A 21,067-nucleotide genomic window follows, 5' to 3' on the forward strand; every position below is an offset into this window, starting at 1 on the left:
AATGTAAAATGCGGCTGGTTAGTGGTAACATCACTGCCTCCCATGTGGGAGCCTGGGGTTCAAATCCCAGCTGTAGCCTACCACCAGTAGGGGTCCTTAGGCAAGACCTCCTCACACTTACCCTGCCTACCCTTGTACCTTGTAATGACTTGTAAGTCGCTTTGGATAAAAGCGTCTGCTAAATGACTAAAATGTAAATGTAAAAGCTGAGAAATAAATATACATGGCCATCAAAACGGCATACGTCAAGTATGTCACAATTAAGAGAAACAAACTAGGATTGCAGTGTGGTTAGATTACCAAAACATCTAGCAAAGGATAAGATAAGGTTAAAATTAAAATTAGGCATCTAAAACTGATAACAGGTTAGGAAAGATTGTGGTTATAGTTAGGGAAACATTAAATGAAGGCTTGTTGCAAACTCAGCTTTCACACTCTTACTTCCCTATTAGTAAATGAAGAGTATTTCTATTAGAAGTAAATCATTAGGGCAACAATTGTCCAGTTTGCCTCTATCACCACTTGGCTTGGGACAGAATACTTTCCTTTTTCCACCTTATTGATGAGTGGGAGAGCTCCAGAAAACCAGCTAGATGATTATATTTGCTTTTTGGGAGAGGAATATCCCAGCTACTATCGGTACCATGCATGTAGGGCATGACTACTGTATAGTGTAGCACTTCCAAGTGTAGCCAGTGTGCATTCACAGTTCATCTTCAAATTCTAATATATTTCTTTCTGTGTCCCAGTTTACAGGAAATTCAACAGAGATCTCCTTTAAATGATTGGTTGGCTTAATTACAGACAAAACAAGCGTATTTCCCACAGAGGCATCGCGCAATGCACCACAGATAGCTGTGGTTTTTATTTGTCCAGGATTAAGTTTTCCTGTCTCCACCCAATACTACAGAGGTTTGTGGTGCTCACAACAACGGAAAATAACAAGTCAAATTTCAACACCAGCATCTCCAAATCCAGCAGAAGTACTGAAGAAGCTGTGATGGTTTTGTACATTATTCAGGGCACAGAGGCAGAAATGATTTTTTTGTGTTAGGACCTTTAACCAACAAACCTGTTTGTGTGAACAACTCTGCAAGTGATGCTCTGTGAGTATTTCAACAGTCCAGTGAGGCTCTCATCACCACATTCGTTGTCATGATGCAATGAACATGCTTTTTGGTTTCAGCGACTGCAGCAAAACTACAGTATAATAAAACATATCCAAGAGCTGCCAGAGTTTCTGTCTGCGCTTCTGTTTCACCACCGTTTGCACAATCTCATGGTGATAAGATTATTATGCAACACATGCAGACACATAATAGAATATAATGCTAACCGAAAGTCTCTGGAGGAGGATGTTGCTGAGTTCCTACTGCTTGCGGCTGACGTGTAGGTGGTTCCTCAATCGCTAGAGGCAACCCTGCAAAAAAAGACCCAAATTAACTTGAGCAAAGACTATCATTGGCAGGCAGACTAACCTGTTTTCTCTGCCTCCTCATTTTAGAGGAAATGTATTGTAAGTGAAGTTGTGTGGCAGCCATTAATTAAGTAGTGCTGAACTTGTTGGTCTTTAACAATATAAATACCAGCTACACCAAGCTGAATGTGAAAGTGGAGAACACAGCACAAAACACAAGACATCTGAGAGCAACCCCCCCCCTTATTTTGACAGGAAATATACCATCTATATAAAGAAAATTAAAAGTCAAATGTAGACACTATAAATTGTGGTGTTGCATATGTTAAAATGCTTCTTGGCACTTATTTCTTTGTTACTTTAGCCAGAACAGAGCTTGACAAATGTGGACTGGTGTTTAAACTGGAACACATTTATTGTCATAATTATACAGAAATACAGAAAACTCCATGTGCTGTAGGCCAGAACCCCAGCACAAGTAGCCTAGAGGTTGTGAGGTGATTAAAAATCAGGAAATGAGCATCTAAACAAATTCTGTTTATTTTTATTTATTTATTTATCCATTGCCTCAAAGAACTATAGGCACTTTGCTTCTTTCTTTTCCCGTCTGCTCACTTGGAAGACTTCGGTGCCCCCTGCAGGGTCATTTGCTGTTGCTGTCTGCACTATTTGAGGAAAAGAAAACAAGCAAAATAATTCACTTATTGTTTGAAGGTGAAACAAACAACAGCCACCCATCAGGAACACTATGTGATAATAAGTGTTGGTGTACTTGTTGAGCTTCCTCATTATCTTCCTCCACTTCTTGTCCATTCTTCCACAGTTAAATATACAGATACCTATGCTTATAGCACATTAGTTAATATTAATAATACATCTGTAATAGTGTTATAATTACAGTAAAACCACCCCTTCCCACACACAATGCATGTGACAGCGTCCGAAACACACTGTGGTAAAAGCCACGGGGAAGACACAAATACAGTTTTCAGATGACTCACCGCAAGAAGCATCAACAGACTATTGATCCCAGAGGGAACATACTCAGCACTCAACCCATCTACGAAGCAATTATAGCAATATGAAGAATAAGAATAAACAGTGAGTAGTTAGATAATACGCCTACAGATTTACACTATAAAACACAATTTACATGTCATTTATTAGCAGGGCTGTGTTCAGTAAACTTAGTTTCATAAATCAATTACATTTATTTGACCTATGGGGCCGCAGGTGAAGAAAAGCCAAATAAAGTTGATAATACAGACAGATTTTCAGTAAAAACAAGCATTCAATAGAGAGATTCACTGGTAGCCTGAGACTTTTGCACAGAACTTTGGTTTTAAATTGCTGCGTGTCTCTCCTAGTTATATAGGCAGAAATACTTTAACATCTTATTTCCAGAAGAAGCAAAAAGTGACAAATTCAAAGCATGAAGCCGTGAGCATGAGACTAATTAATGGTGACTAAAAGACACAAAAATAGAGTTACATTTAATCATTTGTAAGACGTTAGATCTTTCATTCAGCAAACACGGCAGGCCCAACACAGCCGCTCCACATCTCCGTCTTTTACCATTTGTCCAGCGTATAGGTGTGGTCTTCAAAGATCCTCGTTGGCAGGATGTAGGACAGCAGGTCAACATTCAGCTGGTGTGTAGGAAAGGTCAGAGCCGCGTTTGGAATCAGAGCAGTTCACCTGAGCCCTGCTGCCAGCCTCTCCATCGCTGCTGTGCGCTCTTCTGCTTTCTGCTGCGAACGGCGCAAGACGTTCCTCAGCTGCTGGAGATGGTCCAGCGTGCCCACCAGCTCGCCCTTCACCGTTTTCATCTGGCTCTCCAGCATCTGTGTGTGATGGAGCGAGTTCCTCCTGTAGCGTCTGCTCGAGCGCACCTTTTCCTCCAGGTCTTCCACTGCAAACCAGTAACCAGAAACCAGGGTCAACAGCCACATCTCTCAGAAACAACTTTAAAAAAAACAAGATCACTTAGGAGGTAAAGTTAGATTTTGTTTGTGATACAGACCCATGTTTTCTTGGTAGCCCATCCTCCCTGAAGTAGACTCCGTCTTCTTGTCTAACAAGCTCTTGGTCTGCTCCAGCATCTTCTCCATCTTGACTAGTTCTGCAGCCTTGGTGTCGCTGTCCCGACGGACCTTCAGCAGCTCCTGCTCCCTCTGAGTCAGCTCGCCGTGATACTTATTCATATCAAGTGTTCAAAACCTTAACAGCACGATCTGCAGCTAACTCAACACCAGGACAGCCAAAAACCCCAGTGAACATAGGACAGAAGCAGACCCTGACGCTGTAGCACATTAAATGCTGGTTTGTCTGCAGTGAACTGTACTGTTGTTAATATTTGTCTTTTTATAGGCCAGAACCCCAGCACATGTCTGGAAGCCATCTGAAAACAGTCAGTTCTCAGTACACAACAGTGTAATAGGAAAGTCATAAGACTGGCTTCAAAAAGCCCTTGAGCAAAACGTATAATAATAAATACACTTAGTCACTGGTGATAAAGTTCTTTAAAAAGAGTTTAAACCTAATGAAACTGTAGAAACTTAACTCACAGCTGAGGGAGCAACTTTAAACGAATGGAAAACACGCACTGAACAATATGAAAACATTATATATTATGGAGTGTGCTACTTGAGCATAGAACACCTAATTACTGTCTGCCAAACAAGATCTGTGATAAAGGTTATATTACAAAACCGAACGAATTAAGATTCGAGTCAAGCAGGCACAGGCACACTATATGCTCTCCCAGTGATCACGTCCCACATGATGTGTTAGATTGTGACAGCCTCCTCCTCACACGTTTCTTGTCATCCCAGTTTCTCAGGTGGCTCACGACTCCGTTTCTACCACTGCCGCTGAGGCTTGTCTTCGCTGTCTGTTGGCCTCTGTCATTATTTGGGCACACTGCGTGAAACCGATGCTCCAGGTAAGAACTGGGATTAACCACTACAAGCTTGTTCTAGTTTAACGAGCGATTGCTTTTAAAGGCCACGCTTTAAGCTTTGAACTTCCTGCTATTTTTTGCTTTCCCACATACTTTCCCTGCATGAAGGTCACTTACCTCCTGGGCCTTTTGTGATTTCTTTTCAGCCTCATTTGCACATTCTCCATCCCCACATCCTGGCCACATGCAGAAAAATAAGCATAACCTTAATTTTTGAATATGTAAACCCAAATATTAGCATCCATAAAAATGTTTAGTTATAGTAATCAACTTGCTTATTGAACAGGAGAAGGTTTATTGAATGATATTTCCAGAAATAGCACCAGTTTCTTTCTCATTATCCAGTTGAGGAGTGACCCATAATAAGTCTGTGAGCGAATACAGTACATTTGATTCTTGTCTACAGTGAAGTGACTGCGTTCCATGTGCACATGATTTAAAAAAAAGGCACATAACACAGATGATCCTGATCCAGTAGCTCGCTGTCCTCACAACTGGCTGCTGCTTTGTGTCCTGCTGTGTTGTCTGACATCAGGACTTCAGCTGGTCCTGCACTACCTCTCTCTGGCCACCAGGCGGAGACTAGCACCAACATCTCAGCTCATGTTAATCAAATGATTGTTTTCACAGCATTGCTGTTGTAGTTTAGAGTTATACAAGATAAACTCTCATCAGGAGTAGAACTAACATTGATGATACATGTTCTGCTAATCTGAGCAGATGTAGTTAGGTTATTGCAGTTAAATCTGCTCTTAGCAGCTCTGTACGTTTTGTTTGTCCTCAGTGAAGAATAATAAGGTTTGGAATATTTCAGTGTCTCGTTCTAAAGAGCCATCAAACATTTGTCATCACATTTACATAGAACACACTGAAAGCAATGTACACCATCTGTTATGCAATATTAAGTGACAACGGCATGTTTCCACAGATGCTGCCACGCAAATACACTTGTGTTTCCATATGTGCTTTATTCAGGGTTTGGAAAGGATTCTAAAGACTGAATGACTTAAACCATCTGTGAGGATTTGCACTGGGTTTAGAAACGTAGCTTCCTCTGTGAGGAAGGGCATGCTGAGGGAGCCTTCTCTCCAGTCAGACTGAATCTGACACAGTGAAACCGCTCTCACACAGTCTGAATAATCTGACCTCAGAGTGTTGGCTGGGAAACTGTTTAACAGATCTCTCGCCATGAGGGGGAAGACTAACAACTCTATTTCTCTCTCTCTCTCTCTCTCTTAACTGGGCAGGTTGAATGAAACATTGTCTTGAGTCATAGTCAGCATGGACTACAACCAGCACCCACCTTGTGACTGTCAGCTAAACATCTTAATACTAGTTACTACATCTTAATACTAGAACATTTTTTCTAGTGGGCTATATGACTTGCTGTCATTTGTTACCTAGGCTACATATTGGCTTGAATAGATATTATCATCATCTTTAATGGAACAACATGGTAATGAGCAGGTGTGGGCTGTGAGACTGAGCAAGGATTATTGTTGTTAATGAACAGCAAATTGAATTGAGGCATACAGATTTGGAATCTACGCAGATGTTTTTCCAGAGATAATTCATCTCAAAGATTGTTAGTAGAGAGGACCTTCATTATGTAACATTGTGAATAATTATCTTGTCTTAATCATGCACCTGAGGAAAATCTATCAGACTGTAGACATCCCATCTGTCTCTCTGTAGTCATCCTGTATTCTCTGGCTGCTCCAGCAGTGCTGCTGCCTTCAGCTCTGCATCAGCGAGGCTGTTGTTTGTTCGGCCCTATGTAGAAACTGAATTTTTTTTTTTTTTTTTTTTATCTGCCCACACAAAGTGCCTCAAGGTAATCAGCATTACATAACAGGAAATACCTTATCTGCATCCAGTTTCTGTCCTCTAGGCTCCTGTAAACTCTCCTCCAAACTCTAATCTCCTCTCTCCACCATTCTAAATGCTGCTTCTACTGTTCTCACTGCAGGGACATTATTACTGCTATCACGGCTCTGTTGCACTACATTATTTCTTCATGCTTAAAGACAAAACGTTCTGTTGCGTTTCTGCACTTGGCAGCACTTTTTCATAAAATACACCCACAGAAAGTTTGTCTGCTTTGATGGATGATGATACATGTGCTGCTCATTCTAATGTGTTGTATAACAGAGTGCCCATTACCCTGGGCTAAGCATTCCCCTTACAGTATATTTTCATGTTTATGACGCCTCAGATCCCACAGCATCAAATGCAAAGCCCTAATCAAATAGAATAGGGTAGGAAATTTAAAAATCTCACAAACTTTAGGATTGGTAGCTGAAGACAAACAGCTTCTGATATTTATGTCTTTAATATGTCATGTTGTTCTCATCTCAACACATAAAGCTCCCACTGCTCTCCTGCTGTTGTATGCATAAATCAAAACCTGGCTGAGGTGATTTAGAAGTGTATAAATCCACTTTGGTCCTGAAGCTGACAGCCTTTTATCCTCCACCCTCCTCCACTGCTGACATAAGCTTCGCTCTGAGCTGTGAGACTTGTCCCTGAAGAACGCCTTAAGAGAAGTCTCTAATCCTCCTATGAGACTGTCTGACTGGTAGTCTGTCTTTCATGCTGTGGGTCATTTGTTTATTTCCGGTCAAACTATTCAGGAGGGCTGGCTCTGTTCTGGGGGGTGGAGCTGGACTCTCTACATGTTGCAGCTGAGAGGAGGATGCTGTCCAGCTCCTCTCAGTCCTGAACAACCCCTCCAACCCGTCCAAAGCGTGCTGGCTGGACAGAGGAGCACGTTCAGCCAGAGACTGATCAATGTCAAGTGCTTCACAGAGCTCCAGGAGATCCTTTCTACCAGTGGCTATTAAACTGTACAGCTGATGACATAAGTAATGGTAAGGATGATGTTCCTCCCCCCTCCCCTTTCAGAGGGGAGACTGACAACATCATCATTATCATTACTTATGTCATCAATTATTTCCTCACTGTTTACTGCACTGTTATTGACATGTTTCAGCCATCTTTACATTTCCTTCGTTCTAAGCTGGTGTGTGTGTGTGTGTGTGTGTGTGTGTGTGTGTGTGTGTGTGTGTGTGTGTGTGTTATTTTGTAGCGTAAGAGCAATCAGATGACCATTATCTAAACTGAAACCTGTCATCTGGAGGACTTCAAAAAGAAGCAGAAAGCTATTTTATTATTTTTATGTTCCTGTTTTTCTTTATCTACCAGTTTTTTATAAAGGAAAAAAAAACATTAGGGCTTTGTAATTGCAAGTGATCGTTTTTTTTTTGTTTAGTTTTGTTTTTAAATTAAAGGTACAGCATTAAAAAGGACACACACACACACACACACACACACACTGGAGGTACCAAGGTGACAGCCATCCTCCCTCTGTAATTGGTCAGAAGCGGTCATGGCCAAACTGAACCTAACTTCGCTGCACTCGGCGCAGCGGCTCGTTCTGCTGCCTCGCTGCATCGAGGCGCAGATCCACGGTGCTCCTCACACCACTGCTCATGTTTTCTAGCCTATTTGGATCCAGTCCAGGCTTATTCCAGTAGGCGTTGCCTGTCACCGTGTGAAGTATACGCCGAATCTATTTCTTCGGCAGCTGTTGTGTGAGATGTTCTGCATCTGCCATGGCAAGAGCTCTGTTTCCATGGGGGTTCTTCAAAAAGCCTCTGTTCAGCCAGGTAAGCATCATCTGGGAAATCCCTCTTCACTCTGGTGTTAAGTCAGATTTTGAATGTGCTTCGGCTGTGGCCTGCTTTTAAATCTAAAAAGATACTGGATGATGAGCGACGATGCGGCTGGTTGTTGCTGTAGCTTATACTATTTAATCATTTGACTGTTCTGCATGCAGATCAGTGGTAATTCGCAGGTATCACTGTGTTGGTTTCTCACACTGAATCTTAAAGTCACTTGATGCTCGGCGGCTCGGCAGGAATCAACCATCCTCCTGGTCCCCGTTGCTGTAGCAACCACTTCCATGATGCATCCAGCTGGTCACAGTCACAGTCATATGTTCCTGCGAGGCTGTTTCTGATGGTGCAAAAGTTTGGTCTCTTTCTATGCATGACGCGGTGGTGTTGTCTCTGGCATCACTCTGTAGGGAAATGCTGGGAAGTTCTGGGCTGTTTCACCATCATTCACTTGCAGGATAAATCACAGAGCCACATTTGATAGGATGCAGCCCTGATCATCCTCATCTGGGAAGCTGTTGAAGAACATTATGTAACAGTTGGATGGGAGTGAAATTAGGTGAAGTCCACAGTGGCACTCTTCATAAGTAAAATTAAACTCAGCCAGGGAAGCCCCTCAGGGACATGTGGAGGTCTCACTTCAAACTGAAATGGAAGAAAGTCAGCTTCACTACATTCCCCGTTGGACTGAAGTGTGCAGCCTAAAAATATTACCTGCCTACATCACCAGACTGTCAGATCTCCGTGTTCTCATTGGTTGCAGTTTTTACAGCCATTTGCGTCACTAATTTGGGTCCACAACGCTGTCTCGTCACAACTGGCGCCGCGTGCTTCCTACCCGTGTCACTGCAAGTCAGAGACAAAAACTGTGAAGTGCAGTGAGGAGAGGCAGAGACAGGCGGTCTCCAGGGACAGCCACCAGCATCGCTTGGTTTTCTAGGCCACCTCAGCCTGCCAGTGACAACTTAAGAAGTGTCATTCAGTGATCCTTGGAGAGAAGCTATTTCCACTGAAATACAGAAATTGGTGACACTAAGCTGGAATTGCTGCGTGTGATCATTTGCTGAGTCTGTTGTTTTTTTGTTTTTTTTTTATCTTTCTTTGTTACAATCAATACTGCAGACAAATCTGAACCTGTCCAGAGAACTGTTTTCCTACACGTGCGTTTAACAAATGATCAAACAGCTCATTTAGTCTCTCATGCTTTCATATAATAATGCAGAGATGCTTCCAATGCACAGTTTAGAGGCAAAGTGGGTAAAAGCATCTGGTGCCAGCTGAAAACGTCAGTGTCCATTAGTCAAGATGACGCTGAATAGCCAAACTGGTTTTCATAACATTAAGAGCTTTGCTGGTTCTGAAATGTTCACAGTTGACAGTGATATAATGTTTCAACACATACCCAGCTATTTTCTTTTTCTGTTTAAGGTCTTATTGGTGTAGGTTTATTCATAGATAAACTGTATTTAAATGATATATATATTTGCACAAACCACAGGGAGAGACGGGGACAATACAAGAATACACTGTAGGTGTGCCTGTGTGTGAAGTTATACACTACAAATTTTCAATTTGGGCGACATCCTGTTTGACTTTGGTGATTTTCAAGGATCCTTACTGTAAATACGTCGTAATAACAATAACCTACATCTTAGCTCTTCTAGCGCGTCACAGCTCAGACTTGTAGGTTCAGGTATGGGAGGGGGTTCCCCTGACAGGAAGCTGCAGTCCCTGCAGGAATAACGTGCCTGCATTTATTGAGTCTTCTTCATTGTGTGTGGGGACACGTGCTCCCGATGTTACAGGGTTAGGTTTCCAGCACCACCAGACGGAACAGCTGCTGGTACAGTAACGTTCACATGTGTTAATGTCGCAGTAATGAGTCAGCATGGAAATGCGCGCCTTTTATGAGTGGGAAGGAGGTGGTGGTGGTGGTGGGGGGGGGTTGCATACTGTCTGGACTGTGATGAGTCAGATCTTTGTAGTGTCTGTGCAGACAGTGTGGCATCCTTTTTCCTTCAGAGAGTCGGTGACAAGTGGAGAAAAATGTTGGACTGCTACTGAAGTGCAGCTCGCTCTCCCTCTCTCTCTCTCTCTCTCCCTCTCTCTCTCTCTCTCTCTCTCTCTCTCTCTCTCTCTCTCTCTCTCTCTCTCTCTCTCCCTCTCTCTCTCTCTCTCTCTCTCTCTCTCTCTCTCTCTCAGGCGGTCCTTTCCATCTACATTTTATCTGCCTCTTGCAGAATGCAGGGCTGTTTTTATATACTGTTTGTCAGCAATGTCAAACTCAGCATGCATATTCCCAGTTATTCATCCCTCTCCATCCCATTTTTTCCCTGTTTTCCTGTCTTTCTCGCTTCTGCACAGCAGCCCATTAACCGATAACCTCCGAGGGATAGCTTTATAATCATACATAATGGATAAATGGTGTGCCGACTGCAGAAACCAAGTGTGAGAACGGTGATGTGCAGCTCCTGATCAGCTTTAATCTCCTCTCTGCCTCAGTAGCTCAACATCAAGTGGCACTGTGTAACCATACAATATGTACTCAAGTCTCTTTGTGCTGTTTCATAGACCTTTCACATTTAATATGTGTGGATAACAGAGGTGTGGGTGGCTGTAGGAGAAGGAGTTCAACCAGATCATGACAGACTGTTTCCTTCCACCCACCTCAGCATATGGCCACAGTTCCCAGTCAGTCTCTAATTAATAGCTGTCACAGCAGCCACAATCAATATCACCTCATTAGCCATGTTTGTGTTACTCTCTTCCCTCACAGAGGGTCAATACATATTCCCAGAGATAGAGATGCATCGGCCAGAGTTGAAATGAAAACCACAAAGTATTGATTAGAGGAAGGCCAACCATACATTCATTTCCCCATAGAGTGTTATTTCCATAATGCTTTTGCTGTTGCTGCGTTTTACCTATGGAAAAATCAATGGAAGGTGCACACAGCGCGTACTCTTGTGTTCACTACTGTGTTGAATTTGATGTGTATCCGAGTGGTCAGATTAGTAAAGAAAACAATCAATGGCTAAAGCAGCAGAGATAAAGCTAGTCAAATGATAGTCGATGATGAGCAAACTGTATGTGTAACTGTAACTTTCAAAGGCTTCTTCACGCTGCCAGGATCAGGCTGACATAAAAAAAATCTTTATTGTATTATAAATAGCTCAACTTGCTATGTGTAATGCCAAACATGTTGCTTGTGATAACAGACGTGGAGAATAATCATCTGCCTCGCGTTGTTTTGGTTTTATGCATGGATGGATGACTGAGCAGCCTATCTTGCAAAGCCACAAAGCAGTTCAGTTAAAAGACACAAAATAACCAGAAAGGGATGCAAAACATTCACAAAAAGATGCAAAGCAACCCAAAAACCATGAACAGTGATTTTAAGCTATGCAAAAGAGACACAAAGTGACCAAAACCAGACACAATATGACCAAAACAAATCCAAAAATCAACATGAAATGACCAGGAAGCCAAAAAGTAAAGTAGTAGTAAGTAGAATATGAATAGAAAATCTATTTAGAGATAAATACAAGTGAGAAATATTAAATAATAATATAAATATTTGCCTTTTATTGTGTTCAGTATAAGAGAAAAGGGCAGAGTGACCATCAAGCTATTTTGTGCTAAGGTGGGTGCCCTGCTCCATTCCCCTGTGGGGCCACCCACACAATGTTACAGCAAGGAAAATGAAGGGGCAGGGTAATTAATATACTAAGAAATGGGTACTAAAAGGGACAAACAGGGTGGAAGCATACAGTAGTTAGTCCATTATTGTCAAGCTCTGAGTGCAAGAATCATTAATAGTAGTAGATGAGAAAGTAGGGCTGCGACAAAGTGTGTTATTCTTTCACTAATGTTCTTCAACGGGATGAAAAGCATGATGGATCTAAGATGACTGCATTTATCAGATGGAGAATTAGAAAGAAAATCAAAGGTAATGAGTCTAGAGTCGCTCTAAATGTTCCACTGCCGGCGTGCCAGACCACAAACAGCATTTACTGTTAATTACAGAGCACCTATTTAGAAGCAATTGCATTAATGATGTACTCTGTGAACCAATTCAGTTTGGAACTAATTTGTCTTCCACTCACAGGCCTGTCCCCTCCCATACAGGCTAAATGAAATAGAAATGAGCAGAGTGTTATGTACATTCTAAACATTTTGTAGTTTGTGTAACTATATACTGAGCGAGCACCTCGTTTCATTGATAATGTTATTTATCAAAGAAGCGGCTTCCACTTCTCCACAGAATCAATAGAAGACACTCTTTATTCTTTATCGTAAAGTGACCATGTTATGCTTAATGCAGGGTTTATATATTAATCCGTGGCTCCGTTGACACAGGATTATGTGATTTTCGAATTTCAAATACAAATACGTGTTATAATGGCTCTTTATGCAACAGCTCCTCTGGCTCTGACAGTAAAAAGGCTCGTTTGAGCTCCTGGGGCTTTTAAGTCGCCGCTTAAGAAATAGATTTTTCCCCTCAGGACTTAGCGCAGATCCCAAAGAGAGCTAAACGTGAATACGGAAAGGTGAAAGCTAATGTCATCTCACGTCTGCTAGATGGATTCTTTAATCCATAGTCTTTAATGAATACTGTTTCCATTACATTAACAAATACTTGCTGTCAATTCTCACAATCAACTAATTGTGGCAGCTCTCAAAATCCGTGGAGTGCCCCGTGAATTAAAGACCATTAGTGGAGTGATTCTGTTAGAATCGTGTTGGACTGCCTGGGTGAATTTATTCTCACTTCTCATTGTTTCTGATTATTATTCAGGCAAATGCAATGGTCACTGCTTTGCTGGAAAAGGTAACATGTTTGCAGCAAAGGCACGCTGTGTGCTCTGCATGGAAAAGAAGGGGCTGGTGAACTGACCTGAGGCAACAAACATGACTCCCGTCCTCTCATTAATCTGTTAAAGTGTGTCTCCTGAAAAAAGCTCTGCCTGGAACCTCCACACCCAACACAGAACATTTATTACTGAATGAGTGGGAATGCGAGTTCAGTTCTCCACGCTGAAATCATACACAGAACTGAAAACGTCATTCAGTAACATCACTTTTAACGTCCTCCTCTGATATTTGTGTGCGATTCAAACATTTCAACTGTGTTTCCAACAGGCCAGATTCTCCTACCAGCATATGAAGTACCTGTTCTTTTCCTGGCTGGCAGTGTTCGTCGGGAGCTGGATAGTGTACGTAGAGTACTCGTCCTACACAGAGCTGTGTCGTGGGCATGACTGCAAAAATTCAATAGTGAGTATTTACCTGTGTGCCAAAGGTGTCAATTTATCAAAATCATGTCCTACAAAATCCTAAAAACAAAATACAGTAATAATATTCTAGTACATATACTGTGTGTGTATATATATATATATATATACTAGTTCATTTTGTACTGTGTTCCCCTTCGTATGTTTCAGTGTGACAAGTACAGAAAAGGAGTCATCGATGGCTCGGCCTGCAGCAGCCTGTGTGAGAAAGACACACTTTACCTGGGGAAGTGCTTCACTGCGAAGCCCAACAGCCAGGTCACACAGTTTTTATTTTAAATCAGTCCCACCTGTGACACACACACACACCAGTGATCTTGTTATTAACCTCAGGCCCGTCTGGTTTATTTTAGGTTTACTCAGGGAGCTGGGGAGACCTGGAAGGGGTCATTAAGTGCCAGATGGAGGAGACTCCTCATTATGATTTAGGAAATGAGATGGAGCCCAGAAAAGAGGCTGCGTCCTTCAACAAGCCCACCAAGGGGACCTCAGTTGAAAAGTTCAGAGAGATGATCCTCAATCACCTCAAGGTCAGTAAGCACTCTTTGTACACTAGAAAGGTTCATTACAAGCTTTGGTCCTGAAATATTTTCCTTTATTTGCAGGCTAAAGTGGGGGATCAGGCCAACCTTGCAAACCTGGCAACTCAAGTATTATCTATAGCGGATGCCAACAAGGATGGTCACATCTCATTGCCCGAGGCTCGCTCCACGTGGGCCCTGCTGCAGCTCAATGAGTTCCTGTTAGCACTAGTCCTGCAAGACAGAGAGCACACTCCCAAGCTACTGGGCTTCTGTGGAGACCTGTATGTGATGGAGAAGGTGCCACATTATCCTCTGTACGGGATCAGTCTTCCCTGGATCATCGAAGTGTGGATTCCTGCCGGTCTGCGACGCAGCATGGACCAGTGGTTCACCCCCTCCTGGCCGCACAAGGCCAAGATCTCAATCGGCCTTCTAGAACTGGTCGAGGACATTTTCCACGGCACTTTTGGCAGCTTCCTCATGTGCGACGTGAGCCCCGGCACCTTTGGCTACAATGACCGCCACGACCTGAAGGTGATAGACGCCCGGAACATAGTTCCTGAAGCCATTTTCCAGGAGAACATCAGACAACAGCGTTGCAACGTGGACGAGGATTGTCTCTACGGGGCTGACTGCCTCACTTCCTGTGACCTCACCAAACACCGCTGCACACCTGAGGTGACCAGGCCAAACTTAGCCAAAGCCTGTGAAGCACTGAAGCATTACATTCTGAGGGGAGCACCATCTGACGTGAGCGAGGAGCTTGAGAAGCAGCTGTATGCCTGCATTGCACTGAAAGGTTCTGCAGAACACATGGAAATCGAGCACTCGCTGATTCTGAACAATCTAAAGACTTTGCTATGGAAGAAAATCTCTCATACTAAAGACTCCTAATAAGCACAAACAATAATCACTGTCAAACTGGACTCAGTGTCACTGTGGAACCAGACATATATAATTGTCCTTGTATTTAACTTTACATACGATATAGAGCATATTTTATTCTGAAGCTGCAGTCAAGGAATGTCACTTTAAGGTATTATTCTGTACATTGGTCATTTAAGGAGAAGAAATGTTTTTGGAACAGGTAGGTATAAATATTAGTTAATCTAAGGTTGATACACACCTGCTTGTTAAAACAAAACTGTTTAGATTAAATGTAAAAATGTAAATTAAAAGCAGAATGCAATGATTTGCAAATCATTTAAAAGCCATATTTGATTGAAAACAGAATGATACCAAATGTTGAAACTGAGATTGCTTTTTTGACTTTGATGCCAGCGTGTTGTAGTGAAACGTCATGAATGTGGCCTCGCTTTAACTGAGATAAGCGACACCTTCCCTGAAAGAGATGTCAGCATACTGTACAAAACTCATTTCTAAGTTAGACTCATCAGGACACTTTTCCACTTCATCCCAGTCTAAGTTAATAACCTCGAGTCCACAAAAGGCGACAGCATTTCTGGATTCTTTTTCCTCCTCCTAGTCGACAGGTGCAGAAGAAGAGTTCCAGAAATCACTTGCAACGATATCCTCAAAAGGTTGTGCAAATGTATTTTTGCTCAGGCCAGTTTCATTATTCCCGTTTTTTTTTTTTTTTTTAACTTCTGTTTAACTACAACTCAAGAGCAAGGTCTGATTTCCACGAGTTCATTTTTATACATTTATGTATTATGACTTCAGTTTTAAAGTTATTTCAGTGAGGTGGGTCCCCCCCCCTTCTCTTTCATCCATGTCTGTAGGTTAATCTGAGGACCTGAAGATCACCACCACTCATTGACAGTTTTCAACCTTGTAACCTGCCTGCTGACTTTACTCCAGATTCTCTAAGTTGTTTAATATGAACTGTAGATGCTGAAATCCTCAAATTCTTGGCACTTCTACATCAACACTGTTTGCCTCTGGAGTCTTTCAGACTGGTAAACTTCCTCAGAGGCTCTGCCTCACGTTTTTTTAATGAATCACTTAATTTTATGACCAGCAGACCACCCTACAAGCCACAGTGTCACTGCCGAGTGTATCAGTCACTGACCATGGCAGGAATACAATGCATTAAGTGAGACATGACAAGAAATCGGACTCTTTTCCAATAGATTTATTAGAACAAATTTCTGCCTTAGCAACCGAGCAGACTGAGTCCTCAATCTGCAGCCTCCTGTTCCTGAGCACGGAGGAAGCTGGCCTTCTTCTGGGCGACGCGGTCCTTTCTCTGGGCCAGAGAGAGTTTGGCACGGTTCCACCTGGGTCACAGAAACATGCAGTAAGCATTTGGCATTTTATACCAAATCAACATTTAAGCTGCAGTGAAGAACTTGTTCAAATTTTGTAATTAGCTTCCAGGTGTGTCTACACTGGTCTAACTAAATTCTAAACTGTATGAGCACCATGGCCATTTACATGAAAGATATCACCTTCTCTCTGAACTATTGCAGCCCACTTACTGGGTGATTATTGTCTTGTAACTTATTTCTATAAAACCTTACAATAAAGCAAAACAAAAGAAATGTTAGCATTTTAATATCTCACCTCTTCTTCTTGACTTCTTTGGGAGGTTTCTTTTCATGGACTGGGTTCTCACGAATGGTAGCATGGGCTTTTTTGTACATTTCCTCAATCTGAAAGGACGACAGCAGGTCAATTTCATGTCCAAAACTGCAGTTCACATCTTCTGGGTACAATTAATTCCTCACTTATAGCCATCCTGAAAAACTGTTTAAAGCATTATTCCTATTGCCTGTTCTCTCAGCTTTTTGCTTGTAACAACTACAAGTATATTAGCAGCAATAAGCAAACTCAATGCCATCTACCATTGCCTCATGTAATGCAGAACAGAAGTGTAACTCAATAAAGACTTGACTTGCCGAATCAGGGGTGACTCCATTCTTGATGAAGCGGGAGAACTGCTTCTTGTAAGCATCCTCGTCCTCCTCCATCAAGTAGCTCATGTACTCTGACACGTTGATGCCCAGGATGTGCTTGCGATGGACCTCAGCGTTGAACTCCTTGCTCTCTGCATCATACCCAGGGAAGCGCTTCGTGCTGAGGAGGGAGAAGAATGTACCAAGAGGTAAATCCCTCAGCATGTTCAGCGTCACATTAATTAGCCAGCAAAACCTCCAGACACTGTGTCAAGCCAGTATTAATTCAAAGCATAATGAACAAAGCACCATGTTAATCATGTACAATTAGTCTTATGCACTGGCATAGAAGCATTTACGTCACATTCACTGACCCCATAAACACTTTGACATGATCTTTGTGCTTATTTGCTCTTGTCAACTGCCAGCTGTGAATGTTTCTAGGGATATTTCACAATCAGTAGGTAAAGCAGCATGTCACAGCTGTATCGTTTTCACCTCACCTTCTCATGAATGCAAGCAAGCTGTAAAGCCTGCATTTAAAATCTGGATTCACAGAAATTGCAACAATTACCCCCCACGTGAGAGGACAAACACATAGTTGTCAAAAGTCACTGTACATGTACTTGAATTCAAACCCATGCCTTGTTCAGAACAGCATATTCTTAATGTATGTTTCCCAACAAGAAAACCAGCATTTAATTCACAAACAAGTGTGAATGAATAAATACAACTGAAATTGTGTTTTCACTTGTTCTAAACCACACGGACTCAGGTTGGTCTTTGATGGTCATGTCAGTACTGTATGTACAAATCACATCTGCAAATTCAATGAACAATCACATACAGCAGCACAAACAGGCCATGTGACAAACATGTCAGCTCTGCATGCTTTTCTGATTGTCACCCAATTGCCACAAGTAGAAGACTTTTCTGACTCATCGCTTAATCCAAGGGTCCTCCTACACATTGCTCATTACCTGGATACGTTCAGTCCATCAGAAGCGGCATTCACTTTGACTTTCCCTACTCCAACTTCATTTGAGATCAGATCTTTCCGTTCTGATGGACTGAACACACCTGATCTAGCTCTATGAGCAGCGAGTAGGGCCAGGATTGCTTGAGATCCTGCAGGACAGTGGGCCTTAAGAGCCAGGTTTGGGACCCACTACTCAAGTCAATCCTCTGTGAGGAAGGTCAGGGAGGGGGCCCAATGAGGCCAGACACTTTGGATTAACTGATTTGGGACAATTCAATATTTCAAAATCAGCATTGGCCTATGTCTGCAGACACATCTGCAGCCTAACCTGGAAACATTTCACCTCCATATTCGTGCGAGTTACACAACCTAATGCATGTGTAAGTCCTTAAAGAGAGCGATAAGGGATATCTGAAAATATAGTTATGGCATACAGACAAAGTCCAGGTGAACTGAGACTCCTTTACATCTGTAACTCATGACACCTCATTTGTTACTGTATGCGCAATATCAAAATATTTGCTAGAAAACAGAATATAATGGTCAGCTCAGCCTGCAGTCTCAAAATTTACTGTTGTGTTAACCACAACAAGCTTGTTGGCTAACCACTTTTTTACGAACAGGCTAAAGCAACTGGCCAGATGTAAACAACTGTACAACAGCCAATTATCCTAATTTGCTTGAGTGCATGTCCAGGGGTTAGGGTTAGGACAAGACACTCAAACCCCAGTCAGCCGACCGCAGCAGTCCAAACAACAATTTTCCCAAGGGGATCAATAAAATATGTCATTATTATTGCTACCCATCTTAAAACCAAGTGGACTGTCTAGATTCTAAACTTCACACAATTCTTAATGTGGACTGCACAAAATTTTTAATGTAACCTTAGTTAATCAGACCAATTAGTCTCAGCTACTTGTACCCAAAACTGTCAACTAAGTGTATTTGATTCAAAAATATGTAGTCTTCAGATAATCTTGTTTCTGCTCTACAACATTCTTATTTCTAATCAGATTCTAAATGTATTTACCTTTTGATCTATGCTGATGCTATGCCTTATAATGCATTATGGTTCATAAAAGTTTGGTACATTTGTGTGTCATTTCTAAAAAGTTGAAAGCTATGCATGTGCCTTGAAATAGGTTACACTTGATAAGTGACCAACAGCATTGAACAGCAGCATTTAAGTTTTTGGCAACCTGAGTCTTGGAAAGGATGTGCTACCTCAGAGCCAACTGGAGAACGGGGGGGAAGAAACATTTTTTTACTAACAAAACAAAAAATAAATAATGTGCACAGGTGCCTCCAAAAACTGACCTAAATTGAGTCCAGCCATCATTAACATTGTGTTGTGGCATGTCAAAATGCCATCAATAAAAAAAGCCCTGAGGTCTAAGGGTCGCAGACAAAAGCACCAGGCCACACTGATGGATCATTTAAGACTGAAATGCTGTTTCTGTATTTATCTGCCACACTTAAAGTTTCATTCTGTCAAGTTTCCTATAAGGCGCAATTTGGAATGAAAATACATTTTTCCTCACATAGACCACCGTCCCCCAGGAGACCCACTTCAAATCCAGATATGTTTGTGTGCTTCAAGTCGAACAAGTTACCTGTGTGGGATGGACAGGCCTCCATCCACAGCTCCCTTCAGAGCACCAAACACCTTGTTGCCTGTGGTGGTTCTTGCAAGCCCAGCATCCAGGTAGCAAGTGAATGCGCCTGGCTGACCATCAATGCTCTCCACGTTGAACTCATCGCCTGTCACCTCCACCTGGCCTTCATACACCTTATCCAAGCCAAACTTGTTCAGGAGCTGAAGGCAAAAAACATAATAATAAAAAAGTTAACATGTATGAAGTTTTTTTACATATTAACAGCAGTGGAATTAACAGCACTTCTGAACCTTTTCACACTCAGGACAGATATATTACACAATTTGGGGGAGATGAGTAGTAACCCTACATATACGTACTCTGCGGGCCAGCAGCAGACCAGTGCAGTAGGCTGCTGCGTAGTTCGTCAAGCCCACGGAGATCCCGTACTTAGGCAGTTCGTGTGAGTAGGCAGCACACACAATCATATCACCCTCAATCTTGGCATAAGCGATCTGCAACACAATTGCACGCAAAAGTTAATTTACAGCACATCAACATAAAAAAGAAAATAAATCATGAACCTGTTCCTTTGGTTAACAACAAAGTGATAACAGTGTATGCTCACCTGGCAGATGATGTCCCTGTTAGAAAAACGGACAATCATCCGGTACTTGGGTGTGTTGTACTTGTTTTTATCTTGAATGACCAGGCGCTTACGAGCAAAGAAGTCAGTCTTGCCCTCTGGATGGAACACACACTTTGGTTATTTAGGAAAAATGATAGTAAACAACCTTAACATTAAGAGGAATACTGTCACATGGCATCTTACCTCTCCTCCTCCTGAATTTGACCTGGTACCTCTTGAAGTAGGCCTTGTTCTTCACCACTTTGACAAAACCCTGCAAAACAACATGCATCAATTCAAAATCAGTGGAACACGACTCACGTTAGTTTACTGGGTTACTTTAAAACAGGCAGTGCGGCTGTCACTGTCATCAGCTAGCTTGGATCGAGCTAACATTAGCAGCAGAGCCTTTGGAAATGAACGGCAGGAGTTAGCGCAAGTGCTACGCAGGGCTGACAATAAGCCAGCGGGCTAATAGTAAGCTGTAGAAAATTGATATTAAGGGGATGTGAACTTGGGGCTTTACTGGTCACATACTTATAAACATTTAAGTCAAGCTGTCCACCCATACCAGGAAGCGGTGAGTTTGTGAGAGCAGCCACTAGGCCACGTTTGAGCAGCACCGGTCAAACGTTAGCAAGGCTGAATCAATCCTCATCTGAACATCTGCAGCCCGTATTTAAATATCTGACACCACGTAACATAAAATGTATGTCTTAGGTATACATGGAGACGCATATTGGGAGGAATTACAAACCATTTTTGCAGTCTTTTTGTCTCCTTATGAAGGAGCTCGGAGCCAAAGACTGGGGCTTGACTCCGCTGCACTGGAAAAAGGAAGATTGCGGTGCGCATGCTCCGTAAGTAGCGCCTCACAGGATGCGCCTCAGAGACGCCATGCTGTAGAGGATTTGCCACACTGCCCCCTATCGGGCTGGGGCTGCCGTTAATTATAGCAATGGAACTCCATTATAACTGGGTGAAACTCTTTTATTTTGCTTATATATTTTACCCATGTTTTTCTCTCCGTTTATTACTAATAACATATGTGTTTTTGATAGTCAGTATATCCTTTTTCTCATATGTAACAATGGGGGAGTTAAGAGAGTTCAGCCACTCTTACACTCGCATGT

At 42.2% G+C, this 21,067-nt stretch overlaps 3 protein-coding genes across 3 annotated transcripts; 1 reads left to right on the forward strand and 2 right to left on the reverse strand.

Annotated features, from left to right (window-relative positions):
* Window positions 1-2,399: 2,399 nt before the first annotated feature.
* Window positions 2,400-3,681, reverse strand: si:ch73-389b16.1. Its single transcript, XM_033325958.1, has 2 exons — window positions 3,441-3,681; window positions 2,400-3,329 (listed from the first exon to the last, which is right to left on the reverse strand). The coding sequence occupies exons 1-2, from the start codon at window positions 3,619-3,621 to the stop codon at window positions 3,112-3,114; spliced, it is 399 nt and encodes a 132-aa protein (XP_033181849.1). The 5' UTR covers window positions 3,622-3,681; the 3' UTR covers window positions 2,400-3,111.
* Window positions 3,682-7,923: 4,242 nt separating this feature from the next.
* Window positions 7,924-15,800, forward strand: dipk1a (divergent protein kinase domain 1A). The gene is made up of 5 exons (XM_026346153.1): window positions 7,924-8,047; window positions 13,199-13,333; window positions 13,501-13,608; window positions 13,704-13,880; window positions 13,956-15,800. Exons 1-5 carry the CDS (start codon window positions 7,994-7,996, stop codon window positions 14,766-14,768), a joined length of 1,287 nt encoding a protein of 428 aa, XP_026201938.1. The 5' UTR covers window positions 7,924-7,993; the 3' UTR covers window positions 14,769-15,800.
* A 151-nt stretch (window positions 15,801-15,951) lies between these two features.
* Window positions 15,952-20,787, reverse strand: LOC113152736 (60S ribosomal protein L5). The gene is made up of 8 exons (XM_026346154.1): window positions 20,692-20,787; window positions 20,139-20,208; window positions 19,935-20,050; window positions 19,687-19,821; window positions 19,325-19,527; window positions 16,736-16,913; window positions 16,401-16,489; window positions 15,952-16,114 (listed from the first exon to the last, which is right to left on the reverse strand). Exons 1-8 carry the CDS (start codon window positions 20,692-20,694, stop codon window positions 16,015-16,017), a joined length of 894 nt encoding a protein of 297 aa, XP_026201939.1. The 5' UTR covers window positions 20,695-20,787; the 3' UTR covers window positions 15,952-16,014.
* Window positions 20,788-21,067: the final 280 nt, after the last annotated feature.

The sequence above is a fragment of the Anabas testudineus genome, chromosome 4 (assembly GCF_900324465.2).
Source record: "Anabas testudineus chromosome 4, fAnaTes1.2, whole genome shotgun sequence".
Lineage (NCBI taxonomy): Eukaryota > Metazoa > Chordata > Actinopteri > Anabantiformes > Anabantidae > Anabas > Anabas testudineus.